Here is a 26,463-nt window from a genome sequence, read left to right on the forward strand (position 1 = left end):
GATTAGAGGTCAGGAAAAGGTCAAGAATGTTGGGCGTATCTCCAAGACAGTCAGGAATATGAATAGGGTGTTGCACCAATTGCTCTAGGTCGTGGAGGATAGCAAAGTTAAAGGCTAGTTCACCAGGATGGTCAGTGAAGGGAGAGGAAAGCCAAAGCTGGTGGTGAACATTGAAGTCTCTAAGAATGGAGATTTCTGCAAAAGGGAAGAGGGTCAGAATGTGCTCCACTTTGGAAGTTAAGTAGTCAAAGAATTTCTTATAGTCAGAGGAGTTAGGTGAGAGGTATACAGCACAGATAAATTTAGTTTGAGAGTGACTCTGTAGTCGTAGCCAGATGGTGGAAAACTCGGAAGATTCAAGAGCATGGGCACGAGAGCAGGTTAAGTCATTGCACACAAACGCAACATCCAGCTTTGGGTCAAAAATGAGGATGGAGAAAGTAGGAGGGAACAGAAAAGGGGATACTGTCAGTTGCCTCAGACACCTGAGTTTCAGTGAGGAAAAGAAGATGAGATTTAGAAGAGGGGAGGTGTATATAATGAGTATGTAATGAGGTTAGGAGTACATAGCAAAACTGATGAGAAAAGTTGCCAAAAACTTTTATTATTAGCTGAGACTCAAGTACATAATTATAGTGTGATGCTCCCCACGTGTGTACTCAGCATCCAGCATCCAGTGGTGTAAAAAATTAGGCATTGAATACTGGCTAATAAGATTGAAACACCTTCACAAAATCAGGTTCAATGCAGGTTGTAAAAAAACTAAGTGTGACATAACAAAAGCTTCTATCCTGACAAATGGTGGTGGTGTCAATGTGCCCACCAAGGGTACTCCTAGTCCCTCTCAGCAATGGCACTCAGGTGGTAATCAATCTCTTGTTCAGTCAGAGTTCTGAAAAAAAAAAAAAAAAAAAAAAAAAAAAAAAAATGCCCATGTTATGAACAATAATGTATTTCATATGCTAACAATAACTAGGCTAATAATGATGTGTTAATTGGAATCTTGATATGCTGGATTTCACTATCTATCTGTGTACAGTGTTTGTCATTAAAGTTAGGCAGGTAGCAGGGGCCAGCCAATAGTGCAAAGCCTATCCTCACCCTTGGCATGGTAAAGAATATCCCTGTGAAACTGCCCACATCAGGGCACCAATATGAGTATCACTGAAGGAGGGGGGCTTCTCCCTACCCAGTTGCTCCTTGGCCACTGGAATAAGCAGTCCTTTTTTGTCCCCACTGGCCACTGGCATATTCTATACAATGCCTAAGGTAGGGGACACTTCTGCAACTGTAATTCACCAACCCTCTCATCCAGCAAATTCTGTTCCACTTTGCCTACCAGGAGTGTCATTGTGTAGTGCATGTCTCTTGGTTCTCTCAGTTGGGGTCTTTCAGCAGCACCAGCAGCTTTGAAAACAGCCAGATATTACAAGGAACCATGAATGAAGAGTACAGATCTGGCAAATCTGTGTAATTCAATGCTTGGCTAAGAAACTCAGGATCAGGTGTGAATGACAGGTAGGGCCATTGTCATGACGCAGCTGCCAGTTGCCTTTCTCGCACACATCAAGCCCCATCCTTGACACCTGGCCAAACAAAGTCCCTCTCATTGGCAAAATTTTCTAATCTTCAGACATGGCTCCTAGTGATACTTACCTGTTCCCAAAACTTTACTTTCACTTTCAGACCCTATGAGGCATCTTTTTTTTTTTTTTTTTTTTTTTTTTTTTTGCAAATATCTTTTACACAAATAGTTGCATTGGTGACATTTTAGCACAGGTTGTTTGGCACTGTCCCCTAATCTATGACACCACAGTGCATTGGCAAGTGTATTTCTTTAAGGAGTTTGCTCTTACCTTTCAAGGGGGAAGCTGGCAAGAGACGAGTAGATATTCGGAGAGGCAAGGTTTTGTGCCACGTAGTTATGACATATGTCACTCAACTACCTCTCCCTCCACTCCTGTCTTCTCCCCCCTTCCCTTCCTCCTAGCCCCCACCACAGTAATTACTGTTCTGCACTAATGTAGATATCATAGCATGTAGGCCATGATCAACAGTAATGAAGCATTCCTTCCTCCACATCACATGGCTATACACATAATATACAATTCCTTTGACTAACTTCAGTCTTTGGGCGTGGCTCAGGGATTCCTCAGGCGACTGCACTGCCGCCACATCACTCTATAACTCTACTCAGAGAGGCCTGCCGCCCCACCTGTGTCAAGGTCCCTTGGGCAGCAATGTCACATAAGTCATATTGCCAAGTGAAATGGAAAGTTTACAGAGTCATTATCTTTCCCTCAAATCCTAAGCCACCATGCAGTCATAATATGAATATATAAACATATTCCATAAACAGATAACATACAGACTAACAGTGAGACAGATTGCCATGCACAGGTTATCAGTAGATGTGTAAACAATGTGGGCTTTCCCAGGCCATGCCGAAGGGCTCAAGTTAGAATAGATAGACTATAGGGACACATGCCCTTCAGTTATGGAGCTAATTTTTTCACCTACCATGTGCCATATAATGGCCAAACAAAGCAGAACTGTGATCATGATAATTTGCCTAAGCAATTCAACCATACTCGGTGTATATTTTTGGATTATCAGCCATTATACACAAGTAATTTTCTTAAGTGGATATATGGCCATTTCTTCTCGTTCTACAGCCATCTTCAAATATTATACTGGCTAGAAACTGGAAAGTCTATGCCTCTTCATCCCAGTCTTTCTTGCAGGTGTTTATATAGATTTCATACAATGAAAAATTTTTAGTGTTGTGAATTGTTGTGTATAACAAATGAAAGCGTTAATGAAACATGCTTGGCAATGCACTGTGGTATCATAAATTAGGGGACAGTGTCAAACAAGCTGTGCCAAAATGTCATATTGATTCAACTCTTTGTTTAGAAGATATTTGCAAAAAAAATGATGCCTCACAGGGTCTGAAAAGGATAGCTGGTGCCACTGAAAAGTCCCACTGAGAGCCCAGACATCATGCAGAATGTGACTATCTGGAATGTTTCCAACACTAGACAGATTGATGAAGTAACCATGTGGTATCACAAAGTGTGCATTTAGAAAAGTTCAGTTATGACCCAAACGGATAATTTGGTTCAGTGGTCTACACTCTAATAACTTTAGCATACTATACTCTTTTGAAAGGAAGCTGTTCATGTGACACATAACAGCATTTGGAGTGGCTTCTCTTTGGCTGCACCCTTCCCCTCACTCACCACAATTCCCCCCCATCACTCATTCTTGCCTCAACACTTTATTTTTCCATATTCTTCATTGTAAACTCTTCTCTTGTTAAAGATAAATAATTTTAATTGGTGCATCTCAAATATGGTTGTGTGAACTCACTAACAAAGAATATGTAACAAGATGAATTAACAAGACATGCCCAAAATATTTATGTAAATTCTTTTTTTCTTATCACTGCTTGTTTTAACTTACCAAGATTAGACAACCATATTTGAGTTGTGCATTTACTGCCAAGTCCAATAGTACCAACTAGAATGATCTGATTTGAACAAGACAAGTTATTACAAACAATATACATCACTGAGGCAAGCTTGAGTGACAGGGATGTAGTGAGTGAGGGAAGGGTGCAGCCAATCCTGGGAACTACTACAAATGCTGCCCAGGTGCCAGCTTTCTTGACTAAACCATCTTACTCATATGTAAATATTTATTCCATTCTTATGCAAGTTAATAAAAAAATAGAAGAGAACAGTAAGTTTCTCTTACCCTTGTGTACAAACTGATAAATACGACTTTTTAGGAAGGGTAGTCCACTGTCAACACCAAATGGATAAATTTATCAAACTAATCCAAAAACCAATGAGTGCCAAAAGGATAATTTCTGGCACCAAATTGGGCAAAATTCAGATTAATCAACTTTACATTGAGCTAAACCAATCTACACAAAGAAGGTTAATATAAAATATTTCCCTACATCAAATATATACCAAGACACTTATATCTAATAAAGCAACACCCACAGCAGCCTCAACCCCTCACCACCAGGCACCATCACCCACCTGAAGGCCGGCTCATCCTTGGACACGACAGCAACCTCCACCTCAGTGGGCTTGAAGTCTGCCGAGAGGACAGTCATGAGGCAGGTGATGGCCAGCTGGATGGTCTCATCGTGGTTGTAGTTAGTCTTCTTCCGGTACCTGCAAATACCAGCACCATTATAGAGGAGGGTACAGATACTGCAATGCCTTCTGATCATGTTAGGACTCTATAGGGTGGTAATATTTCAATCTCATGTACTAAAGATAGTGCTTTGAGAAACACTTTTTATAATAAATACAACTAGCTTCCTCCAAACAAGAGGGGAGTCATATGAAAATCAGAATACTTAAACTTTTAAAATTACTTAACTCCTACTAACCAGGAAGACATACCCATAAATCGGTGATACTAGGCCAGCAATCCCACACATGGTGGCCTAGACAAAGCACTACATACTCATGTCATTCATACTTAGCTCTATTGGCTCCAAGTGGAAAGGGATAGTTTCATCAACCATCATATGGAGTCCTACAAATACAGAGTAAAACACTACAAGGTACCTCAATGCATGTATTTACCCTCACAAATCATCTTAGCCACAAGTTACACCTCTGCTTAGATAGGATCCATCTCACCACCCATATAATGAAAGGGTTAGTTGCACAACAGACAGCAATCTGTGTTGGGGTCAAACATTACAGCTGGTTTATCCTTACAGCATCTTAATAAACCCTTTCCTTACATCTAACCTGATCAGCTCATTGGAACAGACATGGGCAAATATCCCATCAGCTTCACTGGCTACACCATTCACCCCTACCATACACAACTACTCTTCTACTCTTCCTTACTCCACAGTCATCTCTCTTGCTTCTAACTCACAATCTCACAACTCTGAAGAAAGATGATCTAACACTTTTTTACTGTTCATCCATTCCATCAATGATACTCCCTGTATTCTTACTCCTTCGAATCAGATCTTATCTAGCCATCTTCAAATCAATCTTTGTCCATCCTCTCTACATATCCAGACCACTGTAACACCCCTTACTCTGTTCATTCAGCTCTCTTTCAGCACCAATTTTCCTTTGTACTTTCTTTCCTCACACAATCCATACATGTGGACTAGACAAAGCACCATACAGACACTTCATCTTTATCACATTCAATCTCCAATCCTGCTTCCAAATTTCATGTTTCAGCTCTATACAATGAGGTTAGTTCCATCACATAATCACATAACTTTTACTTTTTGTTCTTTGTAAGTGATCAGCATCTAAATATTGTACTATATACATTCCTCCTCCAATAACTACTTAATTAATCACATAAGTTCTCAATTCCCAGCTCCCAGCTCCATTCCTACAACAAAAATCTTAGGCACAAAATCCTCTCCTATACTTAGCAATCCCTTAAAATACTTGTCATATCTCCTTCCAATAGCACTCTCTTCAGTCTACATCTTATCATCCTCTGCTCCCACACACATCTGCATTGATCATCTAAAAAAAAAAACTATTGAAAAGTAGTTTGAAATTAAGGATGAACATTATCCTGCAGTATACAGGAATGATAATGCTTTTTTATGGTACGAGAAAAAAAGTAGCAGTACAAGCACCATTCTTCAACAACTGAAATAGACTTATGGAGTATGCAGCGGTACTCTCACCACCTGCTCTCCCTTCTCTCCCCATCCTACCCCCCATTCACTAGCTATCCTTCCTCTCACTATACTTCCATCTTTTCTCTCCAATCCTAAACTGCTGTCTTCACTATCCATTCCTTCTTCCCCCACATCCTCATAAACATCACCCCAAACACTTAAATCACATCAGTACATGCTGGAGAGAGAGAGAGAGAGAGAGAGAGAGAGAGAGAGAGAGAGAGAACAAGCCTCCAAATCATACTTTTTCTCCAGAAAACTATTTGCCTCAGTCTGCTTGACGCCAGCTGAACAGGCTCGGTGACCACAGTAGTACCCGGCCGGGTCTGTCTTGTACACACATGGGCCAAGCTCATCGTCATACCCAATCAGGATCATACCTAGAAATGAAATCATCACATAAATCAGAATCAGGGTGGTCCAAGTTTTTTAATCCTGTGGGCCACTTTAGCATTAAACATGAATGTCAAGAGCCACTTTTAGCACCTCAAAAAAAGTTGCTTGCGTCATACTGCAATATTTAGTAGTAGTAGTAGTAGTAGTAGTAGTAGTAGTAGAAAGTAGCCCAATTTGGAAATAATGATCCAGTGTTCCTGGTTTCTGCACACCAAAACAAACACACATGGCCCACACTCCCAAACTGATCTCACACTTTCTCAGAAATACCTTAATTGTGATTCATAAAGTAACAGTGAAATAAGACACCTAAAGTCTGACCCTAACCTAATATAAAGTAACTGAGAATGGTGAGTTAAAGAGTAAATGAAAAAAATAGTAATGAGACATTATAAAAAACGTTCTTGACACAAAGAAGTGGCCATGTTCGTGACATGTACCACATATGGCCCTACTTTATAACCCTGGAAAAGAACTTTGGCTCTGCAGACATGATGTTATTCTAGTGGCACTATTTTAACAAGCTAATTGTTATTATTCTGTACACTTGAACATAATCAAATAAAATGGAAGTTTTTTTTCCACATCATAGAATTATTCAGTGAACACTTATGGGCCACACTAAATAACTGGTGGGCTGCTTGTGGGCCACAGGCCTGCAGATGAACCACATAGACATAAGTCATCAAAACAGGCAAAAAACATCTCTCACTTGTCTTAACTGAGAAACATGGCAGGTTTAGATTCACCATCAACTTTCCTCTTCACACATTTGGGTTCCTTCCAAACCAGTGGGTTAGCACACATGAACAGTAAAATGCATAAATACACTCCATCACCTCAAAATGACCAGATATTCTTTCAACATGAAACTCTGACCCACTGAAAACTTTATAAAATTCTGATTTAATTTAAATTTACATCTTTCTTTTTTTGACTGTGGAGCTAAATACCTCAAGTAACTTTGGCATTTCATTGCTTAGTATCCTTCTTGACTTGAAATTTACTGACAATGACTCACAACCACACAGGACTGATGATATAATTCCCTCAAACATTCCCATCCTTACCTCTGTGATCATTGCCAACATTTTTTATTAAGGAGGACACCTGAGGTCTACGAAAATTCACTAAAACCTTTCTTATATGTACTTATCGAAGAAGAGAGAAGTACAAATCTTAATCTATCTCTATACTAGGATGGCATTCCCACAAAGCTGGACAGCCAAAACAAAGTGCCCATACCCATCCACACCTCCACCGGCATTAATATACACTCAAGCATTCCTGAAGACTAAGTAACAAGCAAGAACCACCCTTGTACTTTTCAAACAAATACAACTAAAAGGTAAGTGATGCAGGGTGTGGCACAAGGGCTGGCAGGCGACTCACCACAGCCGAGGGGTCGCATCTCGGCATTCTGTGTGTACACCTGGTTGATGTCAGCCATGCGGCGACACAGGTCATTGATGGGCATGTCGTACCTGTAGCGGTACTTGAAGTTGTTGGCCTCATTCTGAGCCACCATCACCTGGTACCTGCTGTCACCTGCAGAATAGTCTTACTTAGTAATTCATGAAAGGATCTTATGCTGAAAAGTATTCAGACACTCATGGAAATTTCTGAAAGTGACCATAAGTTATGATTTTAATAAATATTCAGATTATCTTACTACAGTAGTTAAAAAATAGTAGAATTTCATAATGAAATGTCTTCAGTCTTACTACAGTGACTGACAAAAAAGTGATGACAGTTATGATTTTGTAAAGGAATATATTCAAACAAGCTTGGCACAGTAATTAAAAAGTTACAATAAGTTACGTTCTGACATAAAATAGTATTCAAATAATCTTATTTAAAATATAATGATTATCAAAAAGATTTACCATTCAAGTCAAGATCTTACAAAGCCAAGTGTTAAAGTAGTCATAATATAGTGATTCAGAAAGTTACCATAAAGTAAAAAAAATTGTGATGAAAACTATTCCTCAACACATCTATGTACATAAATCAACAAACATGAAACAAAGCTACAATACTCTTTAAATATGACAATCTTTCAAACTTATTTCAAGGTATAAAATAATGAAGAAGGCAAAGCACAGCAGCATGAGAGGAGCACCCACCCTGCATGCCGGTCATGACACAGCCAATGGTGGGCGTGATTTTGTACATGTGGGTTACTGTGATGGGGTCCAGAAGCTTGTCCTGAAAGGATGACACAGCATTCAGTCAACAACATATTTGCCATACTATTAAAATAACACATTTTAATTCAAATTTCAGTTGAAAGTAACTTTAGCATTATAGTTCAAATACTGCCTTAAAAATCTACTACAAGGTATCTGCAAACATTTATTCTGTGCATACTAATGACAGTATGAAACCTGCTATATCATTTGAGTAATGCTGCATGACTTAATGAAACAAAATCAAAATTATAAGAATAGAAGGTTTTAACTGCTTGATCACTCCTGCTGACAGTAGCATTTCTAAAATTTTAGGTAATTACATTAAATATGAGAATATGTCAAAGCACTAAAAGAATCAAGAAAACCACAGCAACACACAAGGTGGCATTAAGAAAAAGAAGATGCCAAATTCTGCACTTTTTTATTATCTTTAACAGCTATTTGGTAAAGAATATTACATCTATTTTTTTTTTTTATTTTACTTCTTTCAAAATCTTAGTAAATTTTATTAGTGACACTAGCTGATGTTTTCCATATCTTTGTGAGCCTGTGATAAGTCCTCCTATAAAGTACACCTTTGGAAAAAATCTCAGCTGTACAAATACTGCCAAAACCCAACAGAAGCAATACACACACATCCTTAAGTAATGAGGAATGAGAAAAATTGGCAAGGTGGGTAAAGTAAAGCTGTCACTTATTCAAAACATTCCATACCACTTATATAATGGTAGCATTTCATATTTACCTCCTAATTCAAGGAAATAATATGGTTCCATTTCCAGCCAAATTGTATCATTGCTATTATTATTCCCAAAATAATAAAGGAGCATTGAGAGAAATCACAGAGCTGATATAGAGCCAAACAGAGTCCCTCCAATGAGCAAACATAGATATGAAATGTTGATCTTGGAAAAGGTGTAAGATTGAAATAAAAATAAAGAAATAGATAAATGAATAATAACAAATAATAAGTAAATGAAATAATTAAATAATTAAGAAAATGCTTAACAAATTAAAAGGAAGGTGTTTACTTATACTTTAAATTTATTAATGGTAAATTAAAAAACAATCTTCTCATGAAGTAAGTTCTACACTTCAGCAGAAATATGGATACATGCAAGGCATCTCTTTAGTGGTGGCTACTCTGTGGTGTGTGGCCAGTGTTGTGTTGCAGCTTCAATCAATCACTCAGTCATCAAATTACTCACTGGAACTTTCTTCTGGGTGACACACACGGCAGTGTCCTCTCCTTTACAGGCAACGGACGTCAGTCCCTCCTGGTTGATGGCCTTAAAAGCATACTCTGAAACAAAGAACATTGACTGTCATTCACAATGGCTTCACTGCAGCAGACAAGCAATCAGATTTGAGGCAACACAAGGCAAGGGTGGGTCAACCAGTGGCAAGGCATGCATGAGCCAGCCAGCTATTGTACACCAACAACTTTGATATTTTCTCTACCTTTAAATTAGCAGGCACGATGGAAAATCTATGTAACAAGACAACACTTTATTAACAAGAAACTAATTGTGGAACACCACAAAGTATATAGGTTAAGGAAATGATTTGCAGGGAGCAATATTAAGGTCAAGCAATGAAATCTCTTTTAGTATGTTGTGTTAGATCAGTGAGGTTAGGTTAGTGACCAAGAGTGGCATCTGGATGAGTGCAGCTCTCCAGCTGAATTAGCTTTGGTTAGTGAACTGGGGGGGTTCTGAGGGCACCAAGGGAGAAGGAATGAAAGTACCTGGAGGTTGGAGCTTTAGTCTCACAATAATGTGACACTTGTAAAGAACTACTAACATTGTTTCAAGGGCATTTTCTTTTTTTTTCTTTTTTTATTTCTCTCCACATTCTGTGTCCTGAACTAATTAGACCACTTTTTCAAGACATTTATCTTTCAATTTTTGATGATTCTCTTGACATCTCTTTTGGGTCTGGCACCTCAGTGGGATTTTTTTTTCTCTCTCTTTTTTGTTTCTCTTGGCCAATGACCCTCTTACATAAAAAAAATAAAATAAATAAATAAATAAATAAAACAAAAACTCAAAATCACTCATGGAAGGGAGGCCCACTCCCTGTCTAAGTTTATGCCCAGAAAATTATGATTCTAAATCACAAATCTATCATAAAACTAACCATTTTTGAAAAATCAGGATGTATTTACCAAAAACTTATACAATTCCTGTTTTACTTCTGAGAAATTACACACTTCAAACTCCAAAAGAAATTAACTAAGTCATCCTTGGCAGGATGCAAGCAGCAGGATGGCCGTGCAGGCTCCAAACAGCAACACTTCCAGCCATGGCCTGCCCCCCACACAACAAAAATATCAGAGTACCAAACCTAACAATAAACGTCCAACAACAACCAAACAACCTGCTGAGGCCAATTAGCTGGCTTGTCCTGCCTGCCGCTAACACAATGGGAATTGTATTATTTCTCCTCCCAGGCAGCAGGCCGAGCACCGGTGTCCTGGTCAGGGCCACCGATGCCCACCAAGCCTCTCCAGGCCATTACTAAGGATACAGCAGGAAATTCACGCCGTCACTCCCTCACTGCAAGACGAGGTTGTCATGCAAATAGCCACTACCTTCCCGCTCCTTCTCCTGTGGTAATTAACATCGCATTTTACCTCCTGACACGTTCCTCCACACCACATATTCGTTCTCGCCACTTACCGACTTGATAAAGCCTTCCTTCCGGGGAAAATATAGTAATATGACGATCAAAACCGGCGCTTGTCCCCCGAGCCATCCTGTCTGTCTCGCTGCGATGGACCAACTCCCGCCCGGACTGTTCCTGCACTTTAGGAAATATATTACTTCTTTTGCAAAATTACGAAATATAGTGAATATGAACAGCTACATGTATAATTGATTAATATATTTGTGACTAATGATAGCATTTATTATCACTCAGTAGACATACAAACAAAACTGTTCTCAATTTGAGATTTGGACAAAACACCGACTGTTTACCTGCGAAATGTGAAGCATCGACTTTAAATGTATTTCATTGTTTTCTCTAATTGATTATGTTTAACAGTAGCATTTTATTGCACGTGATTCCCGTAAAAAGTAAACTGTTCTCAGTACACGATAAAGATAAAACACTAACTGTTTACCTGCGAAATGTGAAGCATCGACTTTAATTGTATTTCATTGTTTCTTATAATTGACTTGTTAATTCTATATTAACATAGTATACTAATACTAATAATGATTGCAATAATTACATTAATCTTACAAAACTTTAGTTCACCAATAAATACCTTCACAGTAAGTGGGTTTGAGGGTTTCATTTAATGGTATACTGTGCTATAATAAACTCATCAATCTGTTCCATGGTGCTGCCTCACGGAAGTCACTGAGCTAAAGGCTGTCTGTTCGCTCCTAATCATGCATCACATCTCTCCGCACCCCAGCCTTTCACCTTTCCTTCTTTCCTTTTTATCTGCTGTTCTTCATTTATGTTGCAGTATTTATAATAACATACACTGTCTGAAAATATCATATTTCCAAAGAGAGAGAGAGAGAGAGAGAGAGAGAGAGAGAGAGAGAGAGAGAGAGAGAGAGAGAGAGAGAGAGAGAGAGAGATTTCGGATATTTCATCATCTGCTTTCATTTAAGAGGAGCTCTGGCCTACGACAACAAAAATGGAATAAAAGAAAGAAAGAAAGAAAGAAAGAAAAACACTGAGGTGCCAGTTCCCAAATGGAACATCCAAATGGATTATTCCACGTTGGAGGATAAGTATCTTGAAACCTCCCTCTTGAAAGAGTTCAAGTCATAGGAAGGAAGAAATACAGAAACAGACAGGGAGTTCCAGAGTTTGCCAGAAAGAGGGATGAGAGATAAACATAATAGGGGTGAGAGAAAGTAGAGTCTTGTGTAGCGAGACCGTGGGAAGAAGGGAGGCATGTAGTTAGCGAGATCAGAAGAGCAGCTAGCATGAAAATAACAGCGGAGGATAGTAAGAGATACAACACTGCGGCGATGAGAGAGAGATTGAAGACAGTCAGTTAGAGGAGTTGATAAGACAAAATGATTTAGATTCCACTCTATTTAGCAGAGCAGTGTGAGTGGAACCCCTACATATATGTTATTAAGCATACACTATACATGGGCGAACGGATACGACCTTTTTACAGGGTTAACAGCTGAGAAAGGGGTGAGAAAAACTGGCGACGACGACTCAGAACACCTAATTTCACAGAAACTGTTTTAGCAAGAGATGAGATGTGAAGTTTTCAGTTTAGATTATTAGTATGTTCAATGTAGAAAATTGGCACATTTGAGTGTCACTGAAGAAGAGGGGATAATTATTTGAAAGGTTGTGTCGAATTAACAGATGGAAAAATTGTGTTTTAAGGCAACGAACAACGCTGCGTTTGTTGTTCTAATCAGAAATTTTAAAAAGATTACAAGTCAGACGTTCTGTGCCTTCCTGTCCTGAGTTGTTTAATTCTTGGAGGGTTGGGCGTCTACGAAAAGACGGAAAGATGCGCGGAGTGGTATCACCAACTTAGGACTGGATAAGATAACACGCCTGGCTCAGAATATCATTGATGGAAGAGAGTGGGTGACAGGACATCATCATTATCATCATCATCATCTGATGTTTCAGAATTAATGAGCTACAGCAGATTGATTGTGTCCGCGTTATTCGCGTTATATATATATATATATATATATATATATATATATATATATATATATATATATATATATATATATATATATATATATATATATATATATATATATATATATATATATATATATATATATATATATATATATATATATATATATATGAAACTGCATATCGTACATTAATATAAAATCCTACCTGTTTGGTATATAGCCTTGCATAGCTAACGATATCTGAATATTTTGCTTAAATGCTCCTGAGGACTTTTTCTTTTTAGGAGAAAGGAATCGAGTCAACTCTGGTTCAAGATTCACAAAAAAAAAAAAAAAACTTGAACGGAGAAGTTTGTATTTAGTGCGAGTTGGACCTGCTGGAACTTAGCTAGTCTTCTATTTGGAATGCTTTTTACTGCATTTTTTTTTTTTTTTCCTGAGGGAGCGTCTTTTCTTCTCTTCCTTTTCTTTTCTTTTTTTTTTTGTCATTAACTCTTAGCCAATCTCGTATACTTTTTTTTCTTTCCTTTATTTTTAAGGGTCTTTATTTTTAAGGAAGCATATTGTTTTCTTACCCCTTGACCAGTCCCCTGCATTACGTATCATAGGAAAAAGAAAGACATGTATGGCGTCTGATTCCTGGAAACTTGCAAAGTCACATGACCAGACTAACACTACATACGAGTCATACGTAAAAAGCTACATTTTGAACTTCTGCACCCAGGCTTTGGTACGTTCGTACAAGCCCACATTTGGATCGTACTCTCAGATGCTTCCACGTCCTACCCCGTCTTGTTATAACAGCTCCAGTGGAAGTCATTGGGAGTTTCAAGGATATATTATTATTCTAGAGATAATTTAACAAAGACTGCATCATCACAGGGAAAAGCCCCATCAGAAACCGACTAATGATTGTGGCCTCTGCAAATAATCCTTAAGAACCAAGCGTTCACAACACAGACCTCTTTAAATATATGTTGTCTCCAGGAATTTCTGCTCCACACTTCACTTCATTGCAAGCTTCCAGGAATTTCTGTGTTACCATCCGACTCCACACCCAGCCACGCTCCTTGGAATTACTGCTCCACACTTTACTCCACTTAGCAGAATGTCCCTTTAAACCTTTTGTCCCGCGCCGCTCTGTGCTTCCACCAAGGAGGTTTCATAAAGATAAAACTCCTTGGATTCCACCCACTGGCGCCGTCAGATACACTTGAGAGGTAATGGCTATGAATATTTTAAGTCTAGTTTCGGATACTTTCGTCCTTGAATATGAAGTGTTGAAAGCAAAATAATGTGTGTGGTGTGGTGTGGTGTGGTGTGTGTGTGTGTGTGTGTGTGTGTGTGTGTGTTCACCTATGATAAAGACACCATTGCCAACTTATCGGTATCATTCTCCTCTTCACAAAAAGATGATCCCACTTAAACTCAACCCTTAGTCTAAATTTAGTCAATAGTTACAAGCGCCCCTGCTTCCAGCCTTCCACTTCAGTGCTCTTTGCCCTCTTGCTCCCTCTCCTTTCCTCTCGTGGACTTCCTATACACGTTACCCTGCCAACCACTGCATGGACAGCTGCTCCACAAAACCGCTTACTCGGCCCTCGTCTCCGGATGCAATATGAGATTCTGCCACAATGTTAGAAGCGTGTAATGCATTGAAGATTTTTTTTCTATATGTCTTCTGGTGGAATTCCTGATTGGTATATTTTGTTACTTTGTTAGTTTTTTTGTTATTTCTTGTTCTTTTATTGCTGTTAATCTTCGTTTTTGAGAAGTGCGAAGTGCATTTCCTTTTTTTTTTTTTGTGTGTGTGTGGAATTTTTAGTTGTTACCCACATTACTAGTGACGATGAGTAAAGGTAACTATAACCAGGAGTGCGCTTGGAAAGACAGCATGGAGCAAGACATGAACATAAGGAGAGGAGGCCTGACAAATTTTAGCTATTCGTACTTACATCACTACTTGCAGGAAATCTCTGAAGAGGTTATAATAAAGCCGACAGAGACAAGACAGAGAACTGCTTACACACACACACACACACACACACACAATCATATACATCATACACGGAAAATATTACTGACACTGATATACCAACGTTGAATTATTGATACCAGGACGACAACAGCGCCCATAACCTTCAGGAGGACAGGGGGGGCAGGACAGGAGGAAGAGGAGGAGGAGGAATCCCTCTGGACCTTCCCTGGACCCTCGTTGGCAGTCACGCGCCGTGCAAGGGACAACATGGATCCTACCGCCCTGCATGACAATTTTTCCCTTTTCCTCTTCCTTTCCCCACAGCCTGCAACGAACGTCTTGACTCACAGGTCGCGCATCTTCTGGTACAGTCACGGCTGAGTAACCCGCCGTACTCACCGTCACTGTGTTAGTTTACTTTCGATCTTAATACCTCTGATCTGCTGAGAATGTAGCTTCTGTCAGGTGTTGTAAGACTGTACAGCATACCAAATGACTCAAAACTGAAGAAGGATTCTAAATAGAGAAATTAAGGCCGGTATTCAGAAACGCTTCGCTCTCTCACCACGACTATCTTCAAAGACCACAGGGATGATCACCAGGGTTCTCAATAGTATTCCTCCTGTTAATAATGAAAACTCTTGTTAATCTGTCACTAGAACCATAAAAATATCATCAAAAACCCGTGTATCTTCATCTACAGCCTTGTGAAAGCAGTGGAGGTGCGGCCAGAAGCGTTTCAGAATATGGTCCTAAGTGTGAGAGGTCTCTATGATCACGGCTGCACTGAACCCCTTCACTACGGTACCCATCAATTCACAGCATTAAGAGGAATGTATGGAACCTTCACAAGCACCTGCAAGAAAGAAGGGGATAAAGAGAAATAGATTATGCAATTTCTCGCCTGTGTAGTGTTTTGATGCGGCAGCAGAATGAGAAGAAATATCCCTGAGTAGTTAGTGATTAAGGAAGGATGTATCAAATGGAAGTGGATGGGTGACTCAGGAGCTCTCTGTTTGATTCTGTATAAATATCCACCTTGACTCGGTTTGATTCTGTATAAATATCCACCTTGACTCTGATTCTGTATAAATATCCACCTTGACTGTTTGATTCTGTATAAATATCCACCTTGACTGTTCGATTCTGTATAAATATCCACCTTGACTCTGTTTGATTCTGTTTAAATATCCACCTTGACTCTGATTCTGTATAAATATCCACCTTGACTGTTTGATTCTGTATAAATATCCACCTTGACTCTGTTCGATTCTGTATAAATATCCACCTTGACTCTGTTCGATTCTGTATAGATATCCACCTTGACTTCAACTATATTATCATTATTCTAACCACAACTGTACTAAACTCAGGAGCTCTCTGTCTGATTCTACATAGTTTTCCACCTTCTTGACTTCAACTATGTCATCATTACGTTTCTGACCACAGCTGTACTAAACTTAAGAGCTCTGTCTGATTCTACCTCTCCACCTTGACTTCAGCTGTCTTGCGAGTACTAAGACACCTCCTGAATTAACTTGTTCATCTTGTCTGGCGCTCTTTTCCTATTATTTATTTTATTTTACTGATATCTTTTTATTTTTATCTTTTCTTTCTTTTTGGTGGGGAGTGGTCCAGCAGCAGTTAAGCATTCTTCCTTTCGTTAGTTTAGTTGCCTCCTTTGCACAAGAATGAATGAATGAGTAAAAAAAAAAAAAAGAAAGAGAAAGAAAAACAAGGAAAATGAATAAATACAAAAATAAGTAAAACAAAATAAAGAAACTAACAAACAAGCAAAGGAACAAACAATAAAAAAGAAAAAAAAAACGCATGTTCCAGCAGAGATATCTCACAAAAGTCAACACATCCGCTCACACACAAACTCACCGTCATTCCAATCTACACAAAGACAACATTTTCTCCTCTATGCACAGTTTTTTTTTTTTTCTTCTCTCCACACTTTTTTTTTTCTTTTTTAATCCGACCTAACACTTGCCCGCAGCGCTGAGCCAGGTGAGGAGGATTCAAGCTGAGAGGATCCGAACACAGGCCTCTCTAATCACCCTCCGCCTCATTAAAAGTCCGGGAGTGTGTCAGGGAGTGCATGGGACGCTGTAATTATAAGGCCTGCAGTCGCCGTCAACGTTACATTACACGCGGTGAATAGAAAAAGATACCACCACCACCACCACCACCACCACCACCACCATACCGCCGCGGGGGAGAGAAGGGTGACGCGGAGGTTGAGAGATTTCACTCGTTTTCTCTCCTTCCATACTCGGTAAAATAGAAAACCCACGAGAAGGATGCTCTGCTATATCTCCGACCTCGTAATTACTGCCGCTTCACGCTGCAGGAATAGAGAGAGAGAGGAGTATACAGTATTGCGGCGTGTGGCAGGACCAGCGGTGTGTCGCGAAGTGCTCTTGCCACGGGAACTTGCTGCACTGTATTGGATCAGTCTGTTAGTTTTCGCAGAAGTGTGCAGAACATGTGCATTCGGATATTAAGGTTAGTCCAGAGAACATCAGAACATATCGTGGGACTACAGGAGTGGCTAATTGATTGGCTAGTTTGCTGACTTGTAGGATGTCTTGTCTAGCTGGTTAGTTTGCAAGTGTGTTGGATGACTGACTGGCTTGCTGCTGACTGTGTGACTGGAACTTGTAGGCTTTTTGGGTGGCTAGCTGGCTGATTAATTGTAGCTGTGTTGGCTTGATGGATAACTGGTTGGCAGATTATTCGGATGGTTGGCTGAGTGGTTATTTGACTGGCTGGCTGGATGGATAGACAGTTAGATGAATCGCAGGTGTTTTGGCTGATTGGCTCGCAGGTGTGTTGGTTCACCATGTAGCTGGCTGACAGGTGTGCTAGCTACCCGACTCAAGTGTTTTGGCTGACTGGCTGACGGGCTGGCAGATTTTTTTTTTCTTTTTTTTTTTTTAGCTGGCGTGATTTCTTTGGTGCGGATATTGTCTGACTGGTATGTTTGCTGGATGACCAGATGGATGAATGAATAAATGGCTGGCTGGCTGGCAGGTGTGCTGACTGGATGGCAGGTGCTGGCTGGGTGGTAAACTTGCAGGTGTGTTGACTATGGGAGTGAGTTTACCTGCAGTGGGTGAGACGTGCCGCGCCTGGCAAGGTGTGGGAAGGCAGCGAGGGGACAATCTCTCCCTGTCCACGTCCACAACACACCGATGGTTCCGGTCAAGGCGCCGCGCTGCCTGCCGGTCCTCCGCGGCGGCGACTCAAAACAGTATCCAAAAGGGTCAAAAGGACGGAAAACAAACGAAAACTCAGACGTCGCCACCTACAGTAATACTTATTCTTATTAGAATTTATTATTTTATCATTTCATATTATTTCCTTTACCTGGATATTTTCTTTATTTTCTTCTGGTAGGTAATGTGTTATTTTTTGTCTTAAGACGTAAGAAAAGAAGAAAGAATGAATGGCAATTATTTGTGTATCAGTAATCTTAATTCGATTAAAAAATGGAATTAACTACCTGGAAATATAAAAAGAATCCAACAACAGAATTACGTTAAAAATTAATGCCAAAAGATACATTTTAGGTCAGTATTAGCCAAGATTCATCAGTAATTCCAGACATCTAATGATCTTCGTTCTATGTTCGTTTAAATGAGTTGCTTTTCTATATAAGCGAGGGTATTTCACAAATATGTTCATGTATGTATTCATGTGTATGTGTATATATGTATGTTAACAGGTGTGTATAAAAGTGTAAATGTGGATATATACCTTATGTATTACTATTTCAAAAGTATGTTCATTGCAAAGGTTTGCAAGAAAATAAATTATATGTCTGGGTTTTTCGTAGATGTGTTTAACTGGATGTACATACATGTGGATGTACATGTGTATACTTACATGCACTGTGTTGTGTGTATGTATGTGAATGTTGTGTATGTATGTGTGTGTGTTTAATGTGCATTTGCAGGTACCCGTATATGTATTTGTATGTATGTATCTATGTGTGTATGTACAAGTATGTATGTGTATATGAATGTACGAGTGTGTGTGTGTGTGTGTGTGTGTGTGTGTGTGTGTGTGTGTGTGTGTATAGATGTATTCATGTGTGTATATGTATGTATAAGTGTGTGTATATGCGTCTGTGTGAGTGTGTATGTATGTTCGTAACTTATGTGTATTCATGTCCACAGTCATATAAAATTCGATTTACATTTTATTTTAAAAGGGCCCGTCATTTTTTTTTTTTTTTTAATTGAACGGGACCAGTCATGGATTCAATCATTCATCTCATCCAACTATATTTTTCTTGAAATATAAATGTTACTGATTTCGAGTAACCACTCAGTATAATTCCAATATGGCTAATAGATATTTTGAATTTGAAGAACAACAGACAGACAGACAGACAGGCAGACAGAGGAGAAGATAAATACATATTCCTATCTATTCGTGCACCGACAGACAGACAGACAGACAGACAGACAGAGACAGGTAGATAGACAGAGATAGACAGGTATATAGACAGACAGACAGACAGAGACAGGTAGATAGACAGAAATAGACAGGTATACAGACAGACAGACAGACAGGTAGACAGACAGACAGACAGATAGGTAGATAGACAGACAGACAGACAAGTTGATAGATAGACAGAGAGGCAGACGGACAGAGAGATAGACATGTAGATAAATAAACACAGATACTCGTAGACAGACAGACAGGGCAGCCTCCTGGCCCGGGCTGCCTCTCCCTCGCCCTTCTTCCCTCCCCATGGCCGCCTCCTGACCCGGGCTGCCTTTCCCTGCCCCCTTCTCCAGGGCATCCTCCTGGCCCGGGCATACAACTGTACAGGGATTTATAGTATTGCGGCAAGTTAAAAGTAAAGAATACAATGACAAACAAAAGAAAGAGAGTGCATATTTCTCTTGTTGAAAAAATAATAAAAATACCCAGAGGCTACAACAAATGATGTAAGAAGGAAAATAAATTCACTCAGAACAAAGTTCAGAAAGGAATTGGCGAAAATTAAAAGTTCACAGAAATCTGGGATTAGTTCAGATAGGGTTTATTATCTAACGTTATGGTAAATTGTCAAATGCTGCAATATTCATTCGCATATAATTTCTATAATCCTCTGGCTCACTGACCCTTATATCTCCTTCAACAAATTCTCATTGTTGTTACTCATGTCTTTTCTTATACCACTCCATCCATCTGCGTCTTTTTTTTTATTTGTGCAGCAGGATATTGCAATTCCGATTAAAGCAACATCAGTGTCCGTCATGATGTCTTTCTGAAATCCTTCGCTCGACTGAAGATATTGTGCAATAATATGGAGCCATGTAGGGGAAGACAAATATTGCACAATAAAACTGAGTTAATATACTGCGTCAATAATATTGATTGTGTAGGACTGGCTTAAGAGCCAATGGAAAACAAAGCAGAAAAGGTACGAGCCAAGAGAAGAGAAATATCTATGCTATGTTTACGTCGAGGCTAACAATAACACTGATGGTACAAAATAGAGAAAGTTGGGACAAAGTAGATTTGTAGCAAAAGTTTACTTCGACTCTTGACACCAACAGTCAGATAAAGAAAACTAATATAGCACTGACATGAGGGCAGCGAGGAGCAGCACACGCCACGGCAGCGACACAAGACTATCACACACCATTCATCACACACCAAGCCTGCCTTCATCGTGACTGCCGGGAAGGCGGTGAGGAAGGGTGCCATCCCCACAACAGAGCTCAAACATGGCAATACTACACATCTATCACCTATTCCAACCAACTTCACTACAACACAAGGGAAGGATGCCAGAGTTTATTCCGACCAACTACTCCAACCACCAACCTCACTACATCATAAGGGAGAGGTGCCATCGTCCACAAGCGGAGTCAAACATGGCGACATTACACATCTTTTCCAACTAACCTCACTACAACATAAGAAAAGGATGCCATCCTCCACAACAGGCCTCGAACGTGATGGTACATACACCACAATCTCACTACAACAGAAGTACACGCCAAAAAAAAAAACACAAGATGAAAACATAATAATAAAAAAAAAAGGTTGAAAAGAACTATCAGCTCAGTCTTTCTTTGTAGAGAGTGCCACAGCCAACAACTGGCCTTGAATATGGCGACAGTCAACTGCTATATCCTACAACTTTGCTAAAACTCTGAGGAAGAATGCCATCGCCTTCAACACGCCTCAGTGATGGCGATACACGACTATTATCCCCCTCAATCTCCGCACAACACTGCCACAGATTTACCGCTCCGAATAACTCTGGAAAAGGTCCGACACAACTGTTACTCCCACAATCTCTGTACAACACCGCCACCATATTTACAACTCCAACTCTACAAAAGTCCTGAACACGGCGATACACAACTGTCGCAGCTCACAGTCCTGCCACAGCACCGCCACGTCACAGTAATGACTCCACCACTGAGCTTATCCACGTTCGGACTCTGGCGCATCTCATTCCCCGCTCATTCCCGCTATTCCCCGACACATTTCAGGCTGTGAATGATGTCGCAGTGAACCCTCGGCTCTCCGTCACCAGGTGAGGCACGGCAGGTGAGACTGAGAGGTGTGAACAAGGTACCAGCTTAGCATCACTCTCAAAGATGGATTAAAAGTGATGACTCCCAACCTCTTTCTGTTCGTTACTCACTGTGACATGGCACACTGATTTTGTTGCTTCCATTCACGAAACACTGTCGGTTTTATTTTTCTTTCTTTCTTTTTTGCAACCCTCCGCTAACCATATACTTGTATATAACCACTGGAAAGTAATTTATCCCTAGATTGTGAACACAGACAGACAAACGTAAGAATGCGTTCCTTGAAGGTTCACATCCGTGGGAAGAGAGAACCTTGATTCCCTCACCTGATCAAGTCTTGCTCTCAGGTGATGCTGCCGCGGGGCGACTGGCCAGGTGATGCAGGTGTTCCTTCCAGCCACCGTGACCCTTCTCACTGGCCAGGAAGCCCCTCATTCATTATAATTGAGTTGTGTGGGTCAGGCGGGTCACGCTATACGCTCTACATATGTACTAGAAATATTCTTGCATTACGTAGAATTACATTAGAGGAAAGGATATCACGGAAGCAAACTCTATGAAGAGAGTTTTGCTGAACTACCATTGGGAAAACAGGACAGAATAGAGCCAGCCACCTTGAGGAGAAACAAAAAAAATTATTCAACCAGTACATTTGTTATCCTGATTCAAGCTTGCCGAGCTTTTGAACTGCTGTCGTGCTGCATTAATTCTTACGCAGCACTGACAGACCACCGCGGTGCCTTTTAAGGACGCACGGCACTGCGAGTGGAATCTTTGCGTCCTGAGAGAACGAGGGCAACCCCTTCCCACCATTGAACCCAGTTGTATTTTTGCAGTGTTTAACAATCACACATTTGACAAACTGGCCTGATTACGAGGAGATGTTTGTTCCCTGACGATTGCAAGACATTCTTAAGTAATTCTCTCACATTACTAGCACACTTATACTAAAAATGACTGAGGTGGTGCACACATAACGCTTGCTGTGAGAGATTATTGTGTTATCCCACGGCGGGCTTCACGTAGGTGCTCGGAGCATGAAGGTCTGCATTTTTAAACGTCTAGGCGTCTTATCTCAACAATTTAAACCAGGCTCTGCTGGAAGTCACTGAGGCTTTTAGATGTGTTAATAATTCTAGTCATAGTTGAACTGGGATTCTGCATCATCGATAGGGGAAACCATCGTAAAAAAATAGTCAAATGAAAGTTCAAGATGTTTTAGGAGAGTTTCACGGAGAACTTATGAAATGCTGAGAAGTGAAAGAATGCGATATACAGTAGGTCCATGTTCCTGCACGTTTCGGCGCCTCATCCAACCACTGGTAACAGGCTTTGATAAAAGTTAGTGGGAGTTTCAAGGGTCTCCATGATTCTAGTGACAGTCTAGCAAGGATTCCAAATCATTAATACAAGTAAATAACGAGAGAATCCTATTAATCGTATCTGCAGCCTTTCACAGTAGTCACAACGAGAGCTGTAGGTGCACACAGTCGTTGTAAGGATGCAACAATGCACTTCTAAACACGACAGTTAGAATCTTTTCCATTAACTTCAGGTTTCCATTACGAGTTCATTGCTTGCTTACTTGTTTACTTGCTTGACTCATTGTTATTTTATTGTCTATTTACATATTTATTATTTTTCTTAATCAATATATTCCTCTATCTATCTATTTCTCTATTTACCCATCATCTATCTATCTGTCTATCTATTATTTCACTTATTCACCTACATATTTACTACTTTTCGTATCCATTTATTTATCTGTTTATATTTTCTTGGAACCACCACAGCAAGGTCCATTACCAAAGATGCTCATGGTGGTGGCGGTGGTGATGCTGAAACACTCAGCGGTGTTAATTTCTGTCGCGGCATAATTCTGAGACTTTCTGGGAGAGTTCCTGGTGAGTATTGATCCGATGACTAGCCCTGCACGGGAACTGAAAGGACTCATGTTTAGGGAAGCGCATCACACCATCGTTCCTGTTAGCTGCGGGGCGAGGCAGCGATACACACTCGCCTCCACGCCTTTTTCTCAGCAATTGCACGAACTGGAGTGAGACACATGCCAGGCAGCGTGGGCGTCGCCACCTTCAGGGGCTTACTAGACCAGTGACTCTTAATCTTCCCTCAAACATTTTATCCTCTTGACTTGATGCATTTCGCTGTTTACTCCTTATTCAGTTGGCAAAAAAACGTTTAGCAGGTAAAAAAGTATAGAGAAATAGAGATAGAAGAAAATATCCTTTTTATTAAAGTTTCACACGAAATTAACTTTGATAGATATACAGTCTGCTTATATATCAGGCAAGATTAAGTCATCTGTTTCTTCACTCATTCATCCTCTCCATTGATAGACTCTGGAACTCTGTGCCTATTTACATCTTTCCTCCTTCCTCTGATGAACTACTCGTATTTCAGGAAAAGAGTATCCAAAGCATCTCCAGAATTAATTAGCTTCTATAGAGGCAGCAACTTAGCAAGCCTTCCCCCCTTCCTCATTTTTGTGCCCTTGGTCGACATCCTTCACACAATGAAAAAATACCAGAAGCATTCATTGACTTCCCTAGATTGGACGGGGTTTTTGAGTCTCCCCTATTACTCTAATATACCACACAAAATATTCCCACACAACAGGGTAGCCAGGTGCAGCATGTCACATAATAGCCAAAGTTTAATTTCCAGGCATGATATATTTAACGTATGCCTTTTATTCATGTCTTCTATTTTTTTATCCAAAGAAGGTAAAACACTTAACGAGATTAAATAATCTCATTTCAAGCTGTACTCCGAATTCCTATGAAACAGATATAGCATGTCACAGAATCACTGATATATATACTGTGATTTTCATTATATATATATATATATATATATATATATATATATATATATATATATATATATATATATATATATATATATATATATATATATATATATATATATATATATATATATATATATATACTCATTTTATCGATCTATTTATTGGTTTATTTATGACTGGGGACCGGCACTTCAGGGGCATTTTTTTTTCTCTTACCCGGTGCCCCTCATACATAAAAAAAAAAAAAAAAAACTCCACAGGAAGCTTATCACTCTATCGGGCCAAGCAGACGATCTCAGTCTAGCTACAGTGACAGGAAGCCTTCCTACTGAACAAGTGTGTGGATAAGACGTGAAATCAATGAGACTTTGGCTGGTGGACATTGTCTTACTCCTGCACTGTTGTGAGACGTGGACCACCACCACCACTAACACCATCACCGTCATCATCATCAACAACAACTTCTATGAATTCAAAGTAAGACAAAGGCACACATGGAAACGGGTTAATGATTAATGGTGTGTGTGTGTGTGTGTGTGTGTGTCACACACACACACACACACACACACACACACATTTAGGCAGCATAAACCATTACTGTGGAATCATTATCATCGGCAGGAAAAAAAAAATACCTGAGCATATTACCGTGTTTGACTAATGACTGTTACTCCTTCATAAAAACATTATTAAAAGACACTCGCGTGATTTAATTAACATTTACAAAAAAAAAGGGAGGATATTGGTGAGTTGCAATATCTGTAATGGATGTTATTAGAGGAAGAGGAGGAGGAGAAGGGAGGGAATAGGAAGAAGAGGAAATGGAGGAGGAGGAGGAGGAGGTAGCAACAGATAAAGGAGGGACAGTGTTCGACCACTCCAGCACGAGTTGTTGCCCTCTGAACCTGGTTTATTTCGACATTAAAACTAGCTTATTTATTTTGAGCCTGGTTATTCCTTTTTATCTTGAACATGGTTTATTTAGATCTTGAATCTGGCCTTATTCCGATTCTGAAAATGTACTTTTTCTACCTTGACCATGGCTGTGTTTCGATCTTGAACCTGGAATATTTTGAGTTAACACGGCTTATTTATTTATTTTTTTTTATCTTGAACGTAGCTTTTTTTTTCTTTATCATGAACCTGATTTACCGTTTTTTTTTCTTTATCTTGAGCCTGGCTTAACTTTAACCTTAAACTGAACTTCTTTCAACCTCGAGCCTAGATTTTGTTTTCACCTTGAACGTGGCTTATTTCGGACGTATATCGGCTTATTTTTATATGGCATCAGTCTCGAACTAGGCTCATTTTCATTTCGTACCTGGTTTACCTTAACCTTGAACTTGGCTTATCATCTGGGTCAGTCATTCGGTCACTCGTCCAACACACACGACAGAGCTGAATACAAAGAGACTGGAGTTTCATTTTCTCTTCACGAAGCCTTGAACTGCAATGAGCGGTGTTCCCCACGTGGTTTTGAACAATGCCTGGTCTCTTAAGCCTCTTATTCAATAAAGCCCCGGACCACTCAGTGCCGCTGCACAACTCTTCTGGGAACTGTATCGACGTGTACCATTCTTACACTTTTGTCTGCTGGCATTTACTAGGGATACCTCTCAGCTTATCAAGTCGATAGGTGGATAAATAAATAGATAGGTGGGTAGACACAGACAGACAAACAGACAGACAGACAGACAGACACAGAGATAGAGATGGATGGATGAATAGATAGATAGGTAGATAGATAGATAGATATAGATAGATTGACAGATATAGATAGATAGATAGATAGGTAGATAGATGGATGAATTTTTCGAAGGAACTTTAATCAAATGGAGCCAGTAATGCTACGAACTCTGCACCACTCACTTGACTCAATGCTCGGGATGACTCACAGATGGCGCTCACCACTCCCGACAGGCCTACGCGATTATGATCTTTAGGGACGGAAAGCCCCACATCTACCTCCCGCTGTATGGTGCAGAGACCGGTATACTTAGATATGCACAGGTACAGGACTGGTATAAACACAAGTAAAGGCATTAGATTGTCTTACAGACTACAATGTAACTGATTGCAAAACTAAATATTGGGACAAAAAATCAAAGGTAAATAAATGAATAGATAAACAAATAAATAATCAAATAA

The 26,463-nt window shown here is 39.8% G+C and overlaps 2 protein-coding genes across 2 annotated transcripts in view; one reads left to right on the forward strand and one right to left on the reverse strand.

The window, feature by feature from the left end:
• The window catches only part of LOC135113071 (tetratricopeptide repeat protein 8-like), a 27,508-nt gene extending 24,541 nt beyond the window's left edge, over nt 1-2,967 (forward strand). The window contains exon 12 of the mRNA XM_064028059.1: nt 2,949-2,967. The gene's annotated coding sequence lies outside the window, so the exon portion shown is untranslated. The remainder of the gene's footprint in view (nt 1-2,948) is intronic.
• On the reverse strand, nt 585-26,200 carry LOC135113080 (proteasome subunit alpha type-6-like). The gene is made up of 8 exons (XM_064028071.1): nt 26,185-26,200; nt 10,965-11,090; nt 9,492-9,586; nt 8,218-8,299; nt 7,484-7,639; nt 5,940-6,075; nt 4,053-4,190; nt 585-892 (listed from the first exon to the last, which is right to left on the reverse strand). Coding segments are annotated over exons 1-8 (792 nt in total). The 5' UTR covers nt 26,186-26,200; the 3' UTR covers nt 585-834.
• Nucleotides 26,201-26,463: the final 263 nt, after the last annotated feature.

This window comes from Scylla paramamosain, chromosome 2, assembly GCF_035594125.1.
Source record: "Scylla paramamosain isolate STU-SP2022 chromosome 2, ASM3559412v1, whole genome shotgun sequence".
Taxonomy (NCBI): Eukaryota; Metazoa; Arthropoda; class Malacostraca; order Decapoda; family Portunidae; genus Scylla; species Scylla paramamosain.